This window comes from Theobroma cacao, chromosome 9, assembly GCF_000208745.1.
Source record: "Theobroma cacao cultivar B97-61/B2 chromosome 9, Criollo_cocoa_genome_V2, whole genome shotgun sequence".
Taxonomy (NCBI): domain Eukaryota; kingdom Viridiplantae; phylum Streptophyta; class Magnoliopsida; order Malvales; family Malvaceae; genus Theobroma; species Theobroma cacao.
In genome coordinates, this window is record NC_030858.1 from 21,026,744 (window position 1) to 21,044,646 (window position 17,903).

Below are 17,903 nucleotides of genomic sequence, written 5' to 3' on the forward strand. Positions count from 1 at the left end.
TGAGGAACCATTTTTTTGTTACTTGTGTGGGTTACCTGACCACCTTAAGGGGGATTGCCTGAATGATCGACAATCACAGAGAGTTAATCATGGACATACTTAGCCAGCCTTAGGGACCCCACCCTTTGCAGCATGGTTGATTAGGAAGGTTAGTGCAACTAGAGGTAGAGGTGCTGGGAATGACAATTAGAGTATAGCATTAGGGTCTGGAGCTTTGTGTGCAGCTGGTTAAAGATAAGCCATAGTGTATGCATTGACCCCATAGGATGTACAGGCATCTAATCCAAATGTCTTAGGTATTCTACCCATTTATTCTATTAATGCACCTGTGTTGCATGATCTTGGTGCTATGTTTTCATTTGTATCTCTTTACTTTGCATCCAAGTTGGGTATTAAGCGCTCCAAGAGGGAGCAAGATTTGGTAATTACCACACCCTTGAGAGGGGTGTTTGTGGTAGGGCATGAGCTTAGAGATTTTATGGTTCGGATTTGGAGTAAGGACACTTAGGTATATTTGGTTTTGCTAGATATGTTGGAGTTTGATGTGATATAAATCATAGGTCGAATTGAATTTGAAACTTGTTATGCTAGTGTTGATTGCCACTATAAGGATGTATATTTTAACTATTCGGGAAAGAAACCCTTTAGCATTCAAGGGGATCGTAATGCGATGATAGCTAATATTGTTTCAATCTTAGAGGCTAGAAAGTTAGTTAATCATGGATGTCAGGGATTCTTGGAATTAGTTAAGGACACTCAGATGGTGGTGGGTTATGTGGACGACGTGCCAATAGTTGAGGAGTTCACTAATGTGTTTCTTAAAAGATTACCAAGATTACCCATAGATAGAGACATAAAGTTTTGCATTAACTTGGTATAAGGTATGAATCCAATATCTATCTCACTGTACCAAATGACATTAGTAAAGCTTAGAAAGCTCAAGGATCAGTTAGAGGATTTATTGGATAAAGACTTTATTCGTCCTAGTGTGTCAACATGGGGTGCACTAGTGTTATTTCTAAAGAAGAAGAATAGGTTAATGAGACTATGTATAGATTATAGACAGTTGAACATGTCAATGATCAAGAATAGGAATCCTTTACCACACATAGATGACTTGTGTGATTTGCTCCAAAGAGCTCAATGCTTTTCTAAGATTGATTTGAGGTTAGGGTACCATCAATTAAGGATTAGGCAAGAGGATGTGCCTAAGATCGCCTTTCGTATTAAGTTCGAGCATTATGAGTTCTTAGTGATGTCATCCGAGTTTATGAATGCCCTGGCTACCTTTATGGACATGATGAAATACTTTGACAAGTTTGTGGTAGTCTTTATTGATTACATTGATATACATGAGTAGTTGAGAGGGGCATGAGCAGCACTTAAGGATTCTGTTACAAACTTTGACAAAGCACTAATTGTACACTAAGTTCTCCAAGTGTGAGTTCTAACTTGATAGTGTTAGTTTCTTGGGCCACATATTGTCTAAAGGTAGAGTGAAAGTGGACCTAAAAAAGATTGATGCGGTGGTAAGGTGGTTGAGGTGAACATCTATGACAGAGATCCATAGTTTCATAGAATTGGTCAACTACTACCATAGTTTCGTTAAAGATTTTTAAAAAATTGCTACTCCTATGACTAAGTTGACACAAAAGGGTGTTAAGTCCATTTGGTCGGATGAATGTAGAGCTTTAAAAAGCTCAAGACTTGTATCATCACAGCTCCAGTATTGAGTCTACCATGTGGTACAGGAGATTATATAGTTTATTACGGCCCATCGTGAGTGGGACTTGGTTGTGTGTTAATGCAACATGGAAAAGTGATCACGTATGCATCTAAATAGCTTAAGATACACGAGCAAAATTACCCCACCTATGATTTGGAGATGGTTGCATTAGTATTTGCCTTGAAGATTTCTAGGCATTATCTGTATGGAAAACTTGTGAGATATATACGGACCACATGAGTCTCAAGTACATTTTTGAGTAAAGAGATCTCAACCTTAAACAACATCGATGGATGGAGTTACTTAAAGATTATGATTGCAAAACATTGAACCATCTCGACAAAGCCAATGTGGTGGTGGATGCTTTCAGTCCAAAATCTATAGAGAGTTTAGCCCACATCTCATTTGAGAGGCAATCCTTGGCCTAAGGTATGCACTAGTTGGGCATTATGGGCATTTGATTTGAGGCTAATGATATTGAGGTATTGTCAGCCCATTTTAGAGTAAGATCGATGTTCATGGATTACATCAAAAAAGCCTAAGATATGGATGATTTTGTGGCAAAGGCTTTAGAGTATCCTCAAGGGAAGAAAGAATAGGTGTTCACGAAATGCACTGATAGATTAATCAGATATGGATCTAGATGGTATGTGCCAGATATTGATGATCTAAGAGAAAAGATCTTAAAAGAGGCTCACGTGGCATCATATGTAATACATCTAGGCACCACCAAGATGTACCATGACTTGAAAGAAATGTACTGGTAGGAAGAGTTAAAAGAGATGTGGCCGAGTATGCAGCCAAATGCTTAAAGTGCCAACAGATTAAGGTAGAGCATCAGTGCCACGGTCCACAGACCGGTGACCAGTCTAATTCACCATTGTCGACCCAGCAGCACGTACGTTTGTTGCCTAGCCCACAAGCACGATTGGAGCAAAGAGTTCATTGAGAATTGCAAGTAGGTAGTCTACAAGAAAAGGGTTTCAGATAGCCCCAAGGATAGGGTGGTCGAGCCACAGCAGTGGCACATAGGCCAATAAACAACAGACCTTGAAACAATTCAGTTGGCATGGCCAGCCAGCATGACAGGCCAAGTCAGCATAGCCGCACAGCATGCATACTAGGTGTGCATTCCACAGATCCACATGCTAGATGCACCAGCAATGCTGGGCCACACAGTTCAAGTAGTGCAAGGCCTCGAAGTAGGGGGCAGGTGCACACAAGCCACACACACTTCAGCCTCGTTGGAGGGGGCTACGAGCACATCATCTCAACACCATTAGGTTGCACAGTAGGAGCGCACACGAGTCATGCCGCATTAACTAATCACACACAAGGCAGCAGTGCACATGGGCCACATGATATCGGGCCACACGCTCCTAACTCCTGAGCATTAGAGGGTCTTCACATGAGCAGCGCACCACACAGCCCAACGACAAAAAGCCATGCACCCCTAGGGTGTCACGACTCAAATTTTAGGCCATGACCGACGCATGGGCCCAATAGGCATAGCCCACTAAGCCTAAGCAAGATTATTTATATGACCTATTCATCATTCCATTAAAAGTTTCTAAAGTCACATTTCATAATTCTAATTCAAAATAATGCTAACCATTGCCGACTCATAGTGGCATTACCAATCAAAATATACATATATTGTCTAAAACATACATCTTAATAATTTACATCGGGTTTGTCTATACACAACAAAAGGGATACTCGACTTCCAACGGAGAGACTAGGGCAAAAGTACAGCTATTGAATGCCGAGATACTTACCAAGGAGACGAATCTACGAGGACACCTCGACCTAGTTACCAAGTGCCTCCCGATCTGAAAACATGAAGTTGAAAGTAGTGAGTATAAACCCAGTGAGTGAACAAAAGAAGAGAACAAGCAAATTAGTTTAGTTCTTATTAAAACCCCTCATTAAAGCCTTAATTGGTTAATCACTTAATGATGAAGGATCCATGCACAACAAAGAATTTGAAGAGTGAAAACTTTAGTAGCATTCAAGCAAGTCAAGCGAAATGACCGATCCTCGCTGCAGCGAAATTTGGGCTCAAATCATCAACTGGCCAAGGGTTTCTCACTAAAACCCCTTATTTCAAACTTAATTAATAAATTCCTTGATGTTGGAAGTCCATGATCAACTATGATGTTAAAGAAGTGGAAAATATGGCAAAAATCGAACAAGGTAGCAAGCACGATTGAAGGTTTCTCACTGCAGCGAAACCATCTATAAACATCTCGGTACAGCAAGAATGCATTCTCGCTACAGCGAGTTACAAGGCTTCAGCCAGCCTCCCAACTCGAGAGTTTCTTGCTACAGCGAGAAAAAGAACACCAAGAAGAAAGTTCTGATTATATTAAGAAAAGGCCATTCTACTGCAATGACAAAATCAACTTGAAAATACTTAACAATTTTCAAAGTTCAACATGCAAGATTTCACATACATTACAACTATACACCATATTCATAAACTTTCTATTGCGTAAATATATATATATATATATAAACACCAATACCACCACTTTCTCACCCAGCTCATGTGCAACCCCCACATTGTGCACATAGCTAAAGTCATCATGTGCATCCCCCATATTGTGCACAGCTAATACCACAGTGTGCATCCCCCACATCGCACACAAGTAATATCATCATCCACACTCCCGTACCCGTCATCATCGGCATGTGAATCCACCACATCGCACACACGCACAGTTATATTTATTACACAATATTAACTATCGATACACAACATACATATATCAGCATCCTATAGGAGCACAAGGATTCATCATACTGCACACTCACCACATAAAACGTTTTAATAAAGGTTTGTTCCCATGCATAATCTTTAAGGAAAAATTAAATAAAAATCATTCACATGCTTCATCCAAATACCAATACATTTCCCAAAATATTTTAGATGCAAGTTCACTCACGTTGGTGGATTTGTAATTAAATTTCTTTTCAAAATTCTTCTAAGCTAATAAGGGAAATCACTTTCTCTCTCTCTACACATCCAACTAATGAGTGAATGTACTTAAGAAAGACTTTTGAAGGTTGTTGAGGTGTAAAAGTAGAAGAGCATGAAAAACCCTATGAAAGGGTATAGAAAAACATGAGAAATAAAGCTAATTTGGGGAAGTTTTAAAGGTTTCAAAGGATACTTCCATGAAAGGTAAACATGGAATGGAGATGAGGATAGGAGGAAGAAGAAGAAGAGAAGCTACTAGAAAACTGAATAGAAGTTGTTGGAGATTAGATATTTATAGTTAAAGTTTATCCAATTTTCATGCGATTTACAATAATGTCCTTAACAAGGCCATTTGTCTTCCTCCTTTCCTTTATGCACTATTTTACTCCTTTAACACTAAGACAAAGTCCATAATAGTCTAAAAGTGCTCGAGTTCACGACAATTGAAAAATTTAGGCTTGTGGTGCAAAATGACCATTTTTCCCTTACCTAGGAAATCATTATTATTTCTATTTCCTTCATCATTTTATCCTTATTTTCATCATTCATTTATGCCTTAGGCCTACTTAGGCCTTAATAAGGTTTGAAAGCATACTTCTAGGAGCTCACTAAAGAAATGACAAAATTACTCCTAGTCCATGATATCGTGTCTACTTCTAGCTACGAGTCTATAAAGATCAAGGTCTCACATGGGGCTCGCACATGCCGAGCTCCCATCAACAAACGATGCAGGCTAGTTCCACATAGGCACCGTGCACGAAGCCAGCCCGTATGGGAGCTACTAGTAGATGAAGTTTGACCCCAAAGAGGATCACGCCTTAGTAGGGTCGCTTTAGAGTGCCTGACACTGACACCACTAGCTCACCTAGGAGCAACACTCGAAGGCACACTATGCCAGACCACAATCACACAGGGCCATGGGACTTTGCAAAAATATGGGCCACCGATAGAAGGGCCACCCGCACCAGAGCTGCAGAGGGCCCTAGCAGCCCGCAAGCACCAGCAAGCGACACCAACAACCAACACACTTAGCAGCTACTGACTTGGCAACAAAGCAAGTTTCTAGGAATTTTATATTAGTTGCTAATTTTGTTACTTGTGAGGATACTTGCTTACCAAGTAAATCTAGTTTTAAGACTTTCCTTTCATGTAATTTTAAACTACTTGCACACCAAGTTTAGGTCAAGTAGGTAATTATAAATAACACCCTAGAGAGTTTTTGTAAGGCATCAAATTGTCGGAGTTGTATTATCAAGCAATTTGCTTTGTGCTTAGATCTTAGGTACTTTGTTTTTCTCTCATTTGAGCAATAATACTTATTTATGCTCCCCAATCTCTTTCTTTATATTCATTTACTTTATGTTTCCGCATCGATTGTCAATAAACCTCGTTTAGGCTTGCGTAGTCTTACGAACACGAGACTACAGTGCCGCACAAACTTGGCTAAAGTTCCAAGTTCATGACAACTAGAGGCCTACCGGCTTATTACAGCTACTACCTATTCCTATGTGGAAGTGGGAACATATATGTTGTTGATTTTGCACACGTAAGTGTACATATTGAACAAGTAATATAGTGATGAAGTAGAGCATTGTTTCCATAGAGATTTGTCCATAAATTTTTATTAAGTACTTAAATCTTATAAAACAAATTAATCTTATTTAGGTAATCCAAAAATTAAAGAAATATTAATTAAAAAAAATAAAAAATCAACACTAGATAAACTAACAAACTAAATAAGTTGAGAAAAGAAATATATTAAATACCTAGGATAATGGGTTTATTCAACATTTCATCTGATACCAGCTTTTCTTGTTATTTATCTTTCCTGGGTGGTTTTAGGAGCCTAAAATCCACAACTATGGACAAGTTTCCATTGAGTTGCTTATACAAATACCTAACTTAATTACTTCACTATATGTCTATAGGAATCAATTAAATTAAGGTCATTAAACAAGTGTCCTAATATAGCTATGTATGGCAATTGGTGTACGTTTACCTGAATTGCGAATCAAATCACTTAAGTGACGTGAACATACACTATTCAAACTTTAGTCCAATCTAAAATCTCTCTGTCGAGTCTCAATTAGATTCACAGATCAGTTAATAGTTGGCCAAGTAATCAAAAGCATTAAGAACAAATTTGAATAAGCAAAACTGCACCCATTCATGATAAATAAAAAAGAAAGTAATATTCAAACTACGTGTTAAAATCCACCATAATCTTAGAAAGGTAATTTCGATCATAATAACTAATAAAAACAACATCCAAAGAAATTTAGCCATGAATCCAAGTCAAAGAAAATAAAAGAAACACAAAAGTAGAGAAAGAAACTAAGTGTTTAAGCTTTGCAATCTCAATTCTCTCTCAAATTCTCTTGTTTTCTCGCTTTATTCTTGGCTCTAAATCTCCAGAATAGTTGGTTGCTGCCTCCTCCTTAAAATCTTTGAAAAAGGTCCATTAAACAGGCTCCAAGTAACCTAATTTCCAAAATCTTGTTAACCTTTTATTTCTGGAAAATCACCCAGCAGTGCGGTGCTACTTATTCAGTGCTGCAACACTAAGCTCTCTGGAAAATGTGGTGTGCTTCCTTTCACCAGCGCTACAGCAGTCTATCAACTTTGAATGTGATCTTCACCCTGATCTGATTCAAAGTGGGCAAAGTGATAAACATGAAAGTTTTACCCCTATCTCTTGACTTTGTAATGGCTTAAGAATCACATCAATTGAACTTCAGGATTGAAGGATAAGCTCCAAATACTGCAACATGTTCAGTCCATGTATACTACTATAGTGCTTCGACTTAGACAAATATTTCGACCAAGATCCAATCTGAACTAGGAAAAGTGGTCAACATAAAAGTTATATCCCTTCTTCTTAGTATTCTATTGGTCTAAGAATCAGCTCATTTAGAGTTCTTTATAGAGAGATATGGTCAAAATATCGTAATATTTATGAATGAAACCATCACCATACTTGCATGGATTTTCATACATGAGCCTTTGTCATCAAATTTCTTACAAAAGCAATAAAAGAAACCAGCAATAACTACTCTTAAAGTAATTTAAAGCAAAGTAACATAAAATTTAACTAAAATAACTTAAATTAACTACTCAACATGTAATCAAACTTAAACTAGAAAAACACCTAAAATGCTAAGATTCGAACCTAAAATCTCAAAGATCTAACTACTTAAGCCCTAAAAATGTGTCAAACTAACTCTATATAATAGAGTTATCACACTCTTAAACTTAAGATATTGCTAGTCCTTGAGCAAAACATAAAACTGTTGGAGGGGGAGTGAATAGCACTTTTTGGCTCTTATAAGAATTAACTTCTAATTGGAGACAAATGCAAGATAAAAGAGAGATTTAAAGATGAGTGAAAAACTAAAAATAGAGTAGACAATCACACCAAAATTTATATTGGTTCAGTCCAAGACCTACATCCACTACCTTAATTGTTCAACCAAGGATTTTTCATACCAATCCACTATGAACGGTGAAATTCACAAGCTTTCACCAAGCTTTTACAATGGCTTTTACCAGGCTCAGCCAAAACCTTTCAAAATGATTTTTATCGAGATCAATCAAAACCCAACAACTAACTTTTCTAGACTAAGTTAGAAACTATACACTCAATTAAGCAATCCAAGCTTGAATAAATTTCCTTAAAGTGTTTCGCACACTCTAAGCCTGCAAGGAGAAGAGAAATAAATGTGTACCTATGATCACTAACTTAATCTAAGTGGTACAAAGTGAAGTGCTTGAATCTTTTACAAGGATAGGCATGAAATGCAGAAAGTATACTGAAGGTGTGAGACCTTGACCTTTATAGACTCGTAAAGAGAAGTATACGCGATATCCCTGATCAGGGGTAATTTCGTCATTTCCTTAGTTAGCCCATAAAAGTAAGATTTTTTAACAATATTATGGCCTAAGTAGGCCTAAGGCATAAATGGATGGTGAAATTAAGGGTAAAATGGAAAGGAAACCAAAATTTTGATTATTTTCATGGTAGGGGCAAAATGGTCATTTTTCACCTCGAGTTAGAAGTTTAAGTTTTCATGAATCTGAGCATGTCTAGACCATTATGGACCTTGTCCTAGTGTCAAAAGAGCAAAAAGATTTCATAAAAGATTAGAGGAGAATAAGATAATTTGTATATGGGTAATTTGGTAATTTCAAGGGAATGGATAAGATTGGCTATAAAATGTGATTAAATGAAATGCGTTTTATAAATCATTTTGAAATTGAATGATGATTTTAGAAATTGAGTAAGTGGAGACTATTTGATTGTGTTGTAAATTTATGGTTTGAATTGAATGGCTTATGGTGATATTGGTATGAATGGCTGAATTAGAAATTGTGTTGAAATTGTATGAACTATTTGTTTTGCCTTAATAGGATGGGTAGTAATATAATTGCCATGTCATGCTGTCGAAACTTTTATTGATTTGGTGGGATATTGATTAGTCACTACAGTGGTGGGTTTCCATGGACCAGCCTATTAGAGAGGGGCACAGTAAACTCGGTTATATTTTACTTCAATACGAGAGGCGTGGAGGGTATCTCCTGAGGTAAAGCTTTAAAGTTCACTACACACTAAACCACCACGTAAGGGTGAACTCAGCCAACGCCAAGGAACGACTATAATTTTAAACGTAAAAAATGTGTTTTATGCGTATATGAACTTTTCTTTAATAGCCTTGGCGGACTCGGTTAGATGCCCGATCCAAGGTATTCTCGAGAATGAGTTTTGGCACGAGCCAAATTTTTAAGAAATTCATAAGCCGTGTTGATTATTTGAGTGTAATGAATTTATTTTGTTTAGTTGAAATGAGTTTGAAATGTTATGAATCATAGTACGATGAACTATTTTAAGTTGTCTCCATTTACTCGGCTTTAGATATTTTATGTCAGGACCCAAATTTTGGGTCATGACCGACGCATGGGCCCAATGGACGTAGTCCACTAAGCCCAAGCAAGCCTATTAATCTGACGTGTTCATCATTCCATCATAAACTGCTAGGTCACATTTCATAACTTAGGATCAGAATAATATCAAACATTTGCCAACTCATACTGGCATACCAAACAAGTGTATATACACTATCTACAACATGTATCTTAATAATTTACATTAGGTTTGTCTATACACAACAAAAGAATACTTGACTTCTAGCGGAGGGACTTAGACAAATGTACAGCTACTGAATGCCGAGACACCTACCAAAAGATGGATACAAGTCTACAAGGACACCTCGTCCTAGTTACCGGCTGCCTCGTGATCTGAAAACATGAAGTTGAAAATAGTGACTATAAACCCAATGAGTGAACAAGGAAAGGAACAAGCAACAACAAGGGAGAATTTAAAATCATGATGCACTTGTTTCAAAACAAAGCAATTTAGTTCCATTCATATTAAAAACCCCTCATTAAGCCCTTAAATGATTAATCATTTCAAAATCATGAACCCATACATAATGAACCATTTGAAGAATGAAAGCTTCAATAATACGGAAGCAAGTCAAATACGAAAACGAATCTTCACTGCAGTGAAAAGGCATTCTCGCTACAGCGACATTGGGATTAAGTTATTAGCCAAACGAGGGTTTCTCAACTGGTCGAGGGTTTCTCATTAAACCTCTTCATTTATTAAACTTAACTCATTTAGTCCTTAATGTTTGAAGTCCATGCTCAGATATGGTAGCAAAGAAGTTAAAAATAGGACAGCAATTGGACAAGATAGGAGACAAAACAGAAAGTTTTTTTGCTGCAGCGAGATTCAATCTCGCAGCAGCGAAATTTTGACCCAGAAACAGAAAGTTTCTCACTGCAGCGAGAAGCTATAATGTCATTCTCTTTGCAGCGAAAATGCATTCTTACTGTAGTGAGTTTTCGGCCAATCTACCCCTCCAAACCCGAGAGTTTCTCGCTACAGCAAAAATGATTCTCGTTGCAATGAGAAACAGGGCACCAATGAAAAATTTACCCTTCTTCCCAAAGAAAAATCACCCTGCTGAAATGTCCAAAATCAATGTAAAACACATAATAATTTCTCAAAGTTTAACATACCAAATTTCATATGCATTACACCCATATACCATTACTCATAAATTTCCTATAACAAACAAAATTACGTATGCATATATATACATATACTCATCATTATCATGCACACCATCCCATCATCATCATGCACACCGTCTCATCATCACCAGTTCATGCGCTTGCACATGGCTGGGTCATCACCGGGTTATGCGCACTCCCTACTCGTACATAACTGGTTCATCATCGGCCTATGCGCACTCCCTACTCGCACATAGCTGAGTCAATATAATTGCACAACAATATATTCCTACATGCATATATATCAACACAATGTAGCAGTATATGAATCCATAATAGCCACATATCACAACATAAACCATTTCTCAAGAGCTTGTTCCCAAGGCACTCATTTTTAAGAAAAGTTGCATAAAATCATTCAAACACTTTGTACAAAACAGTCACATTCCCAAAATAGTTTTGATAGGCATCCACTCACCGGTTGATTGTAGAGCCTTTAGTTGACTCTAATTCCCTTAATGATCTAATTGGAAGGATGGGACTTCGATAGAACCTAGAATCACATTAGCATAAGCAATAGGTTAATTCACACACTACAAACCCTAAAAGCTATCTCTTAACTAGCTTTCAATTGCCACATTAAATCGTTATCTTTGTTCACTATCTTAATCACTATAAAAGGAATGAACATACTAAATAATAAAACAACTCATAATCCCAATTACTATCCATTATTCACAGCTAAAAATCAAGCTTGGTTCATCACTCACCCTAGGGTTTCTTTGTAGTTGAATTCTCTTCTAATAACTTCCAAACAAATGGGGTAATTCTCTTTTTCTCTCTCTAAAATGCCCAACTAGTGAGAGAAAGTATGGAAATAAGATTTTTTCAAGGGTTTTAAGGAGAGAGAGTGAAAGAATAGAAGGGTTCTAATGAAAAGGGCACAAAGGTATGAAAACTAGAGCTAGAGAGAGAAAATTATGCAAGCTCCATATCAAGCTTCCATGGAGGTTGGAAGCAACGTGAAAGAGAAGAAGGAGGAAGAAGAAGAAGCTGTTGGAAAATGGGAGAAGAAGCTGCTGGAAGAAAGATATTTATAGCCAATCTTATCCATTCCCTTGAAATTACCAAATTACCCCTCCACCAATTAAGTTACTCTCCTCCAACTTTTTATGAAATCTTTTTACTCCTTTGACACTGGGACAAGGTCCATAATGGTCTAGACATGCTCGGGTTCATGAAAACTTAAAATTTCAACCTGAGGTGAAAAATAACCATTTTGCCCTTACCGTGAAAATCATTAAAATTTTTGTTTCCTTTTCATTTTACCCCTAATTTCATCATCCATTTATGCCTTAGGCCTACTTAGGCCATAATATTGTTTAAAATCTTACTTTTATGGGCTTACTAAGGAAATGACAAAATTATCCCTGATCAGGGATATCGCGTATACTTCTCTTTACTAGTCTATAAAGGTCAAGGTCTCACATTTTAGATGATGTTTGTTTACTCACTGAGTTTATATAAACTCACCACCCTCCTTTCCACCCATTTCAAGCTCAGGATAGTCTGTAGATAGTTGATTTTGTCGAGGGCTACAGTTGGATTTGCATCCTCAAAAACTGTAGGTTCGCAGCCTTCGTTACCTTTGGTCATTCGGGGGCTCACACGTCATTCTAAATTAAATTACATATCCTGGTTATCTGTATTACTATATGTATGAATTTATTTTGCTTTTACGCTACAATAATTATTTACGCTACAATAATTATTTACGCAAAGTTCTATAAATATTGTTTTATAAGAAAATGGAATATTTCATTTAATATTTTATTTTATTCTATTAGCTACAATTTCACCCTAAATGAATGTTTTAGACATCTAAACTTATTTTTGGTTATGAAATATGTATCTTTCACTCATATACTACATTTTTAGATGGTTTCAAAATTTTTGGGGAAAAATGATCAAAATACCCCTATGAGACGAAAATTATTATTTTTATTGTTTTGGTTTGGGAATAGCTTATAAAATATGATATTAGCAACTGTTGCTCGTAGGGGAGGTCAGAAAACTGATATTAAAGCCTTGCGCAGTTTCGATTGGCATTCCGGGTAATGAATGTTTATTGGAACATCGCGACAGTTGTCACGGGCTCGATGAGAGTACCGTGTCGTGACATTCTCTGTCTCTCAAACTTGTTGAGCCCATCAACTTCTTGTTTCAATTTTAGCTGATTAATACTCTTCATTATCCAACTAAGAGGCTTCTATTTTGTTGATTAATTGTGGCTCCTTATTCATATGATTTTTGATATGTGCCTTTGAATGATTTATTTATTCTTGTCATACAAATTTTTGTCCTACATAATCAAGTAGAAATATTAGACACAAATGAATGGGAATGTTTTATTATCATCAAAAACTAATGGAGCCAACAAAAACAACATGCAATAACTTAAACATGAAAACATTTAACTAAACTTCAATTGCACCATTTCATTAATCACCTTTAATATCCTCAAAAGTTATTCCATATTCATAATTCTAGGCAACACACAAATATTATTCAAGTTCATGTTTCAATCCAAATGCAAACTCATCATTAAGTGAAATTTTGTGTGTGTGTGTGCAATCCTTTTACTTAGAATATTGTACAATCTGGATAAGTTTACATTCATGTAAAATTCAAATTAGTAAATAACTCCATAAGCTTTCTTTTCATTTCTCTCTCCACTAATGTAAGCTAACACTATGTTAAAGATCAATAGGACTTTATTTAGCTTGTAATGTATGGGCAAGGTTAAGGTTGGATATGGGATAATGTATAGCTCAAATCATCCTAAGCACATAGTCAATCTAGAACCTATTCAGAGATTTATTTTCCTTCACTTAGTATACCCCTTTTCCATCAACCTTTTTCTTTTGTTCAACACTTCATTCTTTCTTTCCCTTTCTCTTTTTCTCAATTTCACAGCCCCAAACTTATTTCTTTTACTAGGTAGTGAGATGAATGCAATCATATTTTTGAACTTTTCATCATTTTTTTCTTCATCTTGACCACCTCTTTCACTATGTGGCTCATAACACATCCTTAAGTGACTTATGCACTTAGGAATGAGGTAAAATTGTTGGGAATATTAATATAAGGGTTTAAAAATTAAGTGTTCAAACAAAGAAAAGATGTCATTAAGCGCAAATGGGAGAAACTAAGGATAATTTATGTAAAGGAAGGCTACAAAAGGCTCAATCGGTCTAAAAATGGCCTAAATAATCTCCTTAACCGAGTATAGCCTGGGATTTCGCATCAAGAGAAATCAAACAAATTCTAGAACTTAATGCATAATTCAAAAATTTGCATTCACATAAACCTTTTCTAAATATATACAATAAATCTATGTAAAAGACATAGTGCTCAAAATGTAGAAATTTCAACCTAACAGTAAAGCTTAATATGAGAATTTACATAACACTCAAACAATATTCACATGTTTCGAAGAATAAAGATAGGAATATAACTGAGTTCTCATCATTGGATAGGTAAATTAAACAAAACTAGCATAATTAAATATAGTTCAAATGTAAATGCACATGCATAAAAAAAAAATTAACGAAAATAAACTAACCTAAACTATCACAAACACTAATAACAATAAAACCCTCCCCCAAACTTAAATTGCACATTGTCCTCAATGTGAAAAGCTAAAAAGAAATAAGGAAAAGAAACTCCCCTATCAATGGTGACAATGCATTAAAAGCTCTAATTTTCGTCCTCCTTATATTCATGCTTCCAAAACCTGCAAACTCAACAAACAAGCTAGGGAGAGGTTATAAGTACTTATTTAAATAGAAAAACAAAATCTAACAAAAATACCTACTAAACTTAAAAGGATATAACTTAGGTTGCCTCCCAAGAAATGCTTCTTTATAGTTATTAGCTTGACTATGATGCCTTATTTGTCGCTTCTTCATCACCGTAAAAATGCTTGAGGTTTTGTTTCATTACCTTGAATGCTCCAATAAGTGTACTAAAAATTGCAACATAGCCATATGACAAAAGTTTTTCCACCTTAAAGGTTTTCCACCAATATAGTTGAAGTTGCCATGGTAAGAGGTGGAGAGGTGCACTAAAGAGTGTTACGTGTTGTCCAACCTCAAATCAAGATCGCTAGAAGGTGGTAGATTATGCACATCATAACATTGCTTCATGTTGAGATGTAGTGGTGGTGGCTCTAACTCATGAGTTGTACTTGCTTACTTGTAGCTGGTGGACTAGGATTACTTTTACCTTTATTGGCTAAGTCCACTCTATAACATTGAGCTATAAAGGAAGGGTATTTAAGAGCATTGAAAATAGTAAATTCAACTACCTTTTCTCTAACTTTAAGAGTTATTTTGCCTTCCCTTACATCAATTAGTGCACCTGCAGTCGCCAAGAATAGACGTCCCACTATGATTGGAATCTCTTGATCTTCCTTAATCTCAAGTACAAAAAAATCAACTAGAATGTACAATTTCCCAACCTTAAGCAAGAAATCCTCTGTAACCCCACAAGGGTGCCTTATTGTTATGTCAACTAGTTGCAAGGTGACTATAGTGGGTTGAATTTCCTTTAGTCCAATTCTCCTAGCAATAGAAAAAGGCATAATTGAGACACTAGCACCTAAATCACACAAAGCTTTTGAAAAATTAAAATTACCAATTGGGCAAAGGATAGAAAAACTCCCTGGGTACTTAAGCTTGAGTGGAAGCTTGCTTTAGATTACTGCACTATACTCCTTAATGAGTGTCATTGTCTTAAAGTCCTCAAGTTTCCTTTTCTTTGTCAATATGTCCTTCAGAAACTTCACATATGATGGAATTTGCTCTAAAGCTTCTACAAAAGGAATGTTGATGTGAAGCTTTTTGAATACCTCAGGAAATTTTTGGAAGTGCTTATCAAGCTTTTGTTTTTAAAAGTGCTGAGGAAATGGTGGTGGTGGTCAAGTTATCTTTCTTCATTCTCTTGACTTTGCTTGTCACCTATCTCAATCACCATTTTATTCTCAACAGGCTCATCTTGAAAATTAGCTTGCCCAACACTATGTTCAACCTCTTTTTCGCTCCTCAAGGTGATTGCCATAACTTGTTCCTTACCTTATCTCCTTGGATTCACCTTTGTATCACTAAGTAATGTTCCTTGGGTTTGATTGTTTAATAAATTGGCAAGTTGACCAACCTGAGTCTCAAGGTTTTGAATTGATGTTGCTTAACTCTGAATGAGAGCTATTTGACTTTATATAAAGCTATCATTCTGTGTCATGTAATGCCTTAGTAGATGTTCCACCACTGGCCTCTTTTCTGAAATAGGTGTGTCGGCTTGCTGGTCAAATCCTAGAGGTGCATTTGGCCTTGGAGTTAAGGGCTAACCTTGATTATGAGCCCAAGAGAAATTAGGATGATTCGTCTACCCTAGGTTGTAATTGTTGGAGTATGGGTTATTCTGTTGTCTATTACCCACAAATTGCACTGCCTCTGTTGAGCTTGGACATTGATGACTTGCATGATTATCTCTACATAACTCACAAGCTACAAAAGACTTTGCAAACTATTAGTACTAAAAGATACAAAAGTTTTAGTTAAAGTTGCTATGTGGATAATGTTGTCATAGCATTAACATCATGAATTCCAACTACTCTCCTATGCATTGCTCACTCTGTTGGCCACTAGTAGTTGTTCGCAGCCATCTCCTCCAACAAATCATATGCCTCATCAATTGATTTTGCCATTAACACTCCTCCCGTAGCAGCATCAATGGTGGTTCGAACCTACCCACTTAAACCATTATAAAAAGTCTGCACTTGAAGCCACTTTGGGAGACCATGATGAGGACAACGTCGAAGTAGTTCTTTGTATCTTTCCCAAGCTTCGTACAACAATTCAGAATCTAGCTACATGAATGATGTAATGTCATTCCACATTTTCACTATCTTAGAAGGAAGGAAGAATTTGGCAAGAAATTTCTGAGCAAGATCATCCCATGTTGTTATGGAGCTAGTAAAGAGTGCATTTAGCCAAGCTTTAGCTTTATCCTTCAAGGAGAAGGGAAAAGGCCTTAATCGAATTTCATCATTTGTGACACCATTGTGCTTGAACGTGCCACAAATCTCCAAGAAGTTTGATATATGGCCATTTGGATCATCACTTGGAAGACCCTCAAATTGAACTGATGTTTGAATCATGGTGATGATAGTTGGCTTAATTTCAAAATTGTTTTCTTGAATAGCTGGCTTTCGAATGCTTGATGGAATTCCTTGTACCAAAGGAATAACATAATCCTTAAGAAACAATTGTCAACTACTACACCCTTTTGGATCTACTGTTCGCCCTGTTGATCAGCCATTATATTTATTGGAGCAACACCTTGTTGATTCTTTCGTTGAAGTCTACAAAATGTTCGCTCAATTTTTGGATCACATGAGATAGTCTTCAAGTTGTTTGTTATTCTTATACAACAACTGAACCTAACTACAAAGCAAAAATAAACTTAAATTAAGACTAATCTGTAAAATTTAATATTAGCAAAGAACAAAGAAAACATAATTCAGCAACAGTGCAAAAAACTTGTTGTCGATTATGTACATGCAAGTATACATATAGAACAAGTAATATAGTGATGAACTAGAGTATCATTCCCATGAAAATTTGTTCTTAAATTTTTACTATGTACTAAAATCTTATAAAACAAATTAATCTTATTTAAGTAATCCAAAATTTGAAGAAATACTAATTAAAAACAATTAAAAGTCAACACTAGATAAATTAAAAAGCTAAATAAGTTGAGAAAAGCAATATATTAAAGACCTAGGATTGTGGGTTCATTCAACATTTCATCTGATGCCGGCTTTTCTTGTTATTTATCTTTCTTGGGTCGTTTTACTAACCTAGAATCTAAAGCTATGGACAAGTACCTAACTTAATTAGTTCACTATATGTATATAAGAATCAATTAAATTAAGTTCATTAAACAAGTGTCTTAATGTGGCTATGTATGGTAATTGGCGTATGTATACCCGAATCACGAATCAAATCACCTAAGTGATGAGAACATACACTATTCAAACCTTAGTCTTATCTAAAATCT

The 17,903-nt window shown here is 36.1% G+C and overlaps 1 protein-coding gene across 1 annotated transcript; it reads left to right on the forward strand.

The window, feature by feature from the left end:
• Nucleotides 914-1,360, forward strand: LOC108663258 (RNA-directed DNA polymerase homolog). Its single transcript, XM_018126854.1, has one exon. It carries the CDS (start codon nt 914-916, stop codon nt 1,358-1,360), a length of 447 nt encoding a protein of 148 aa, XP_017982343.1.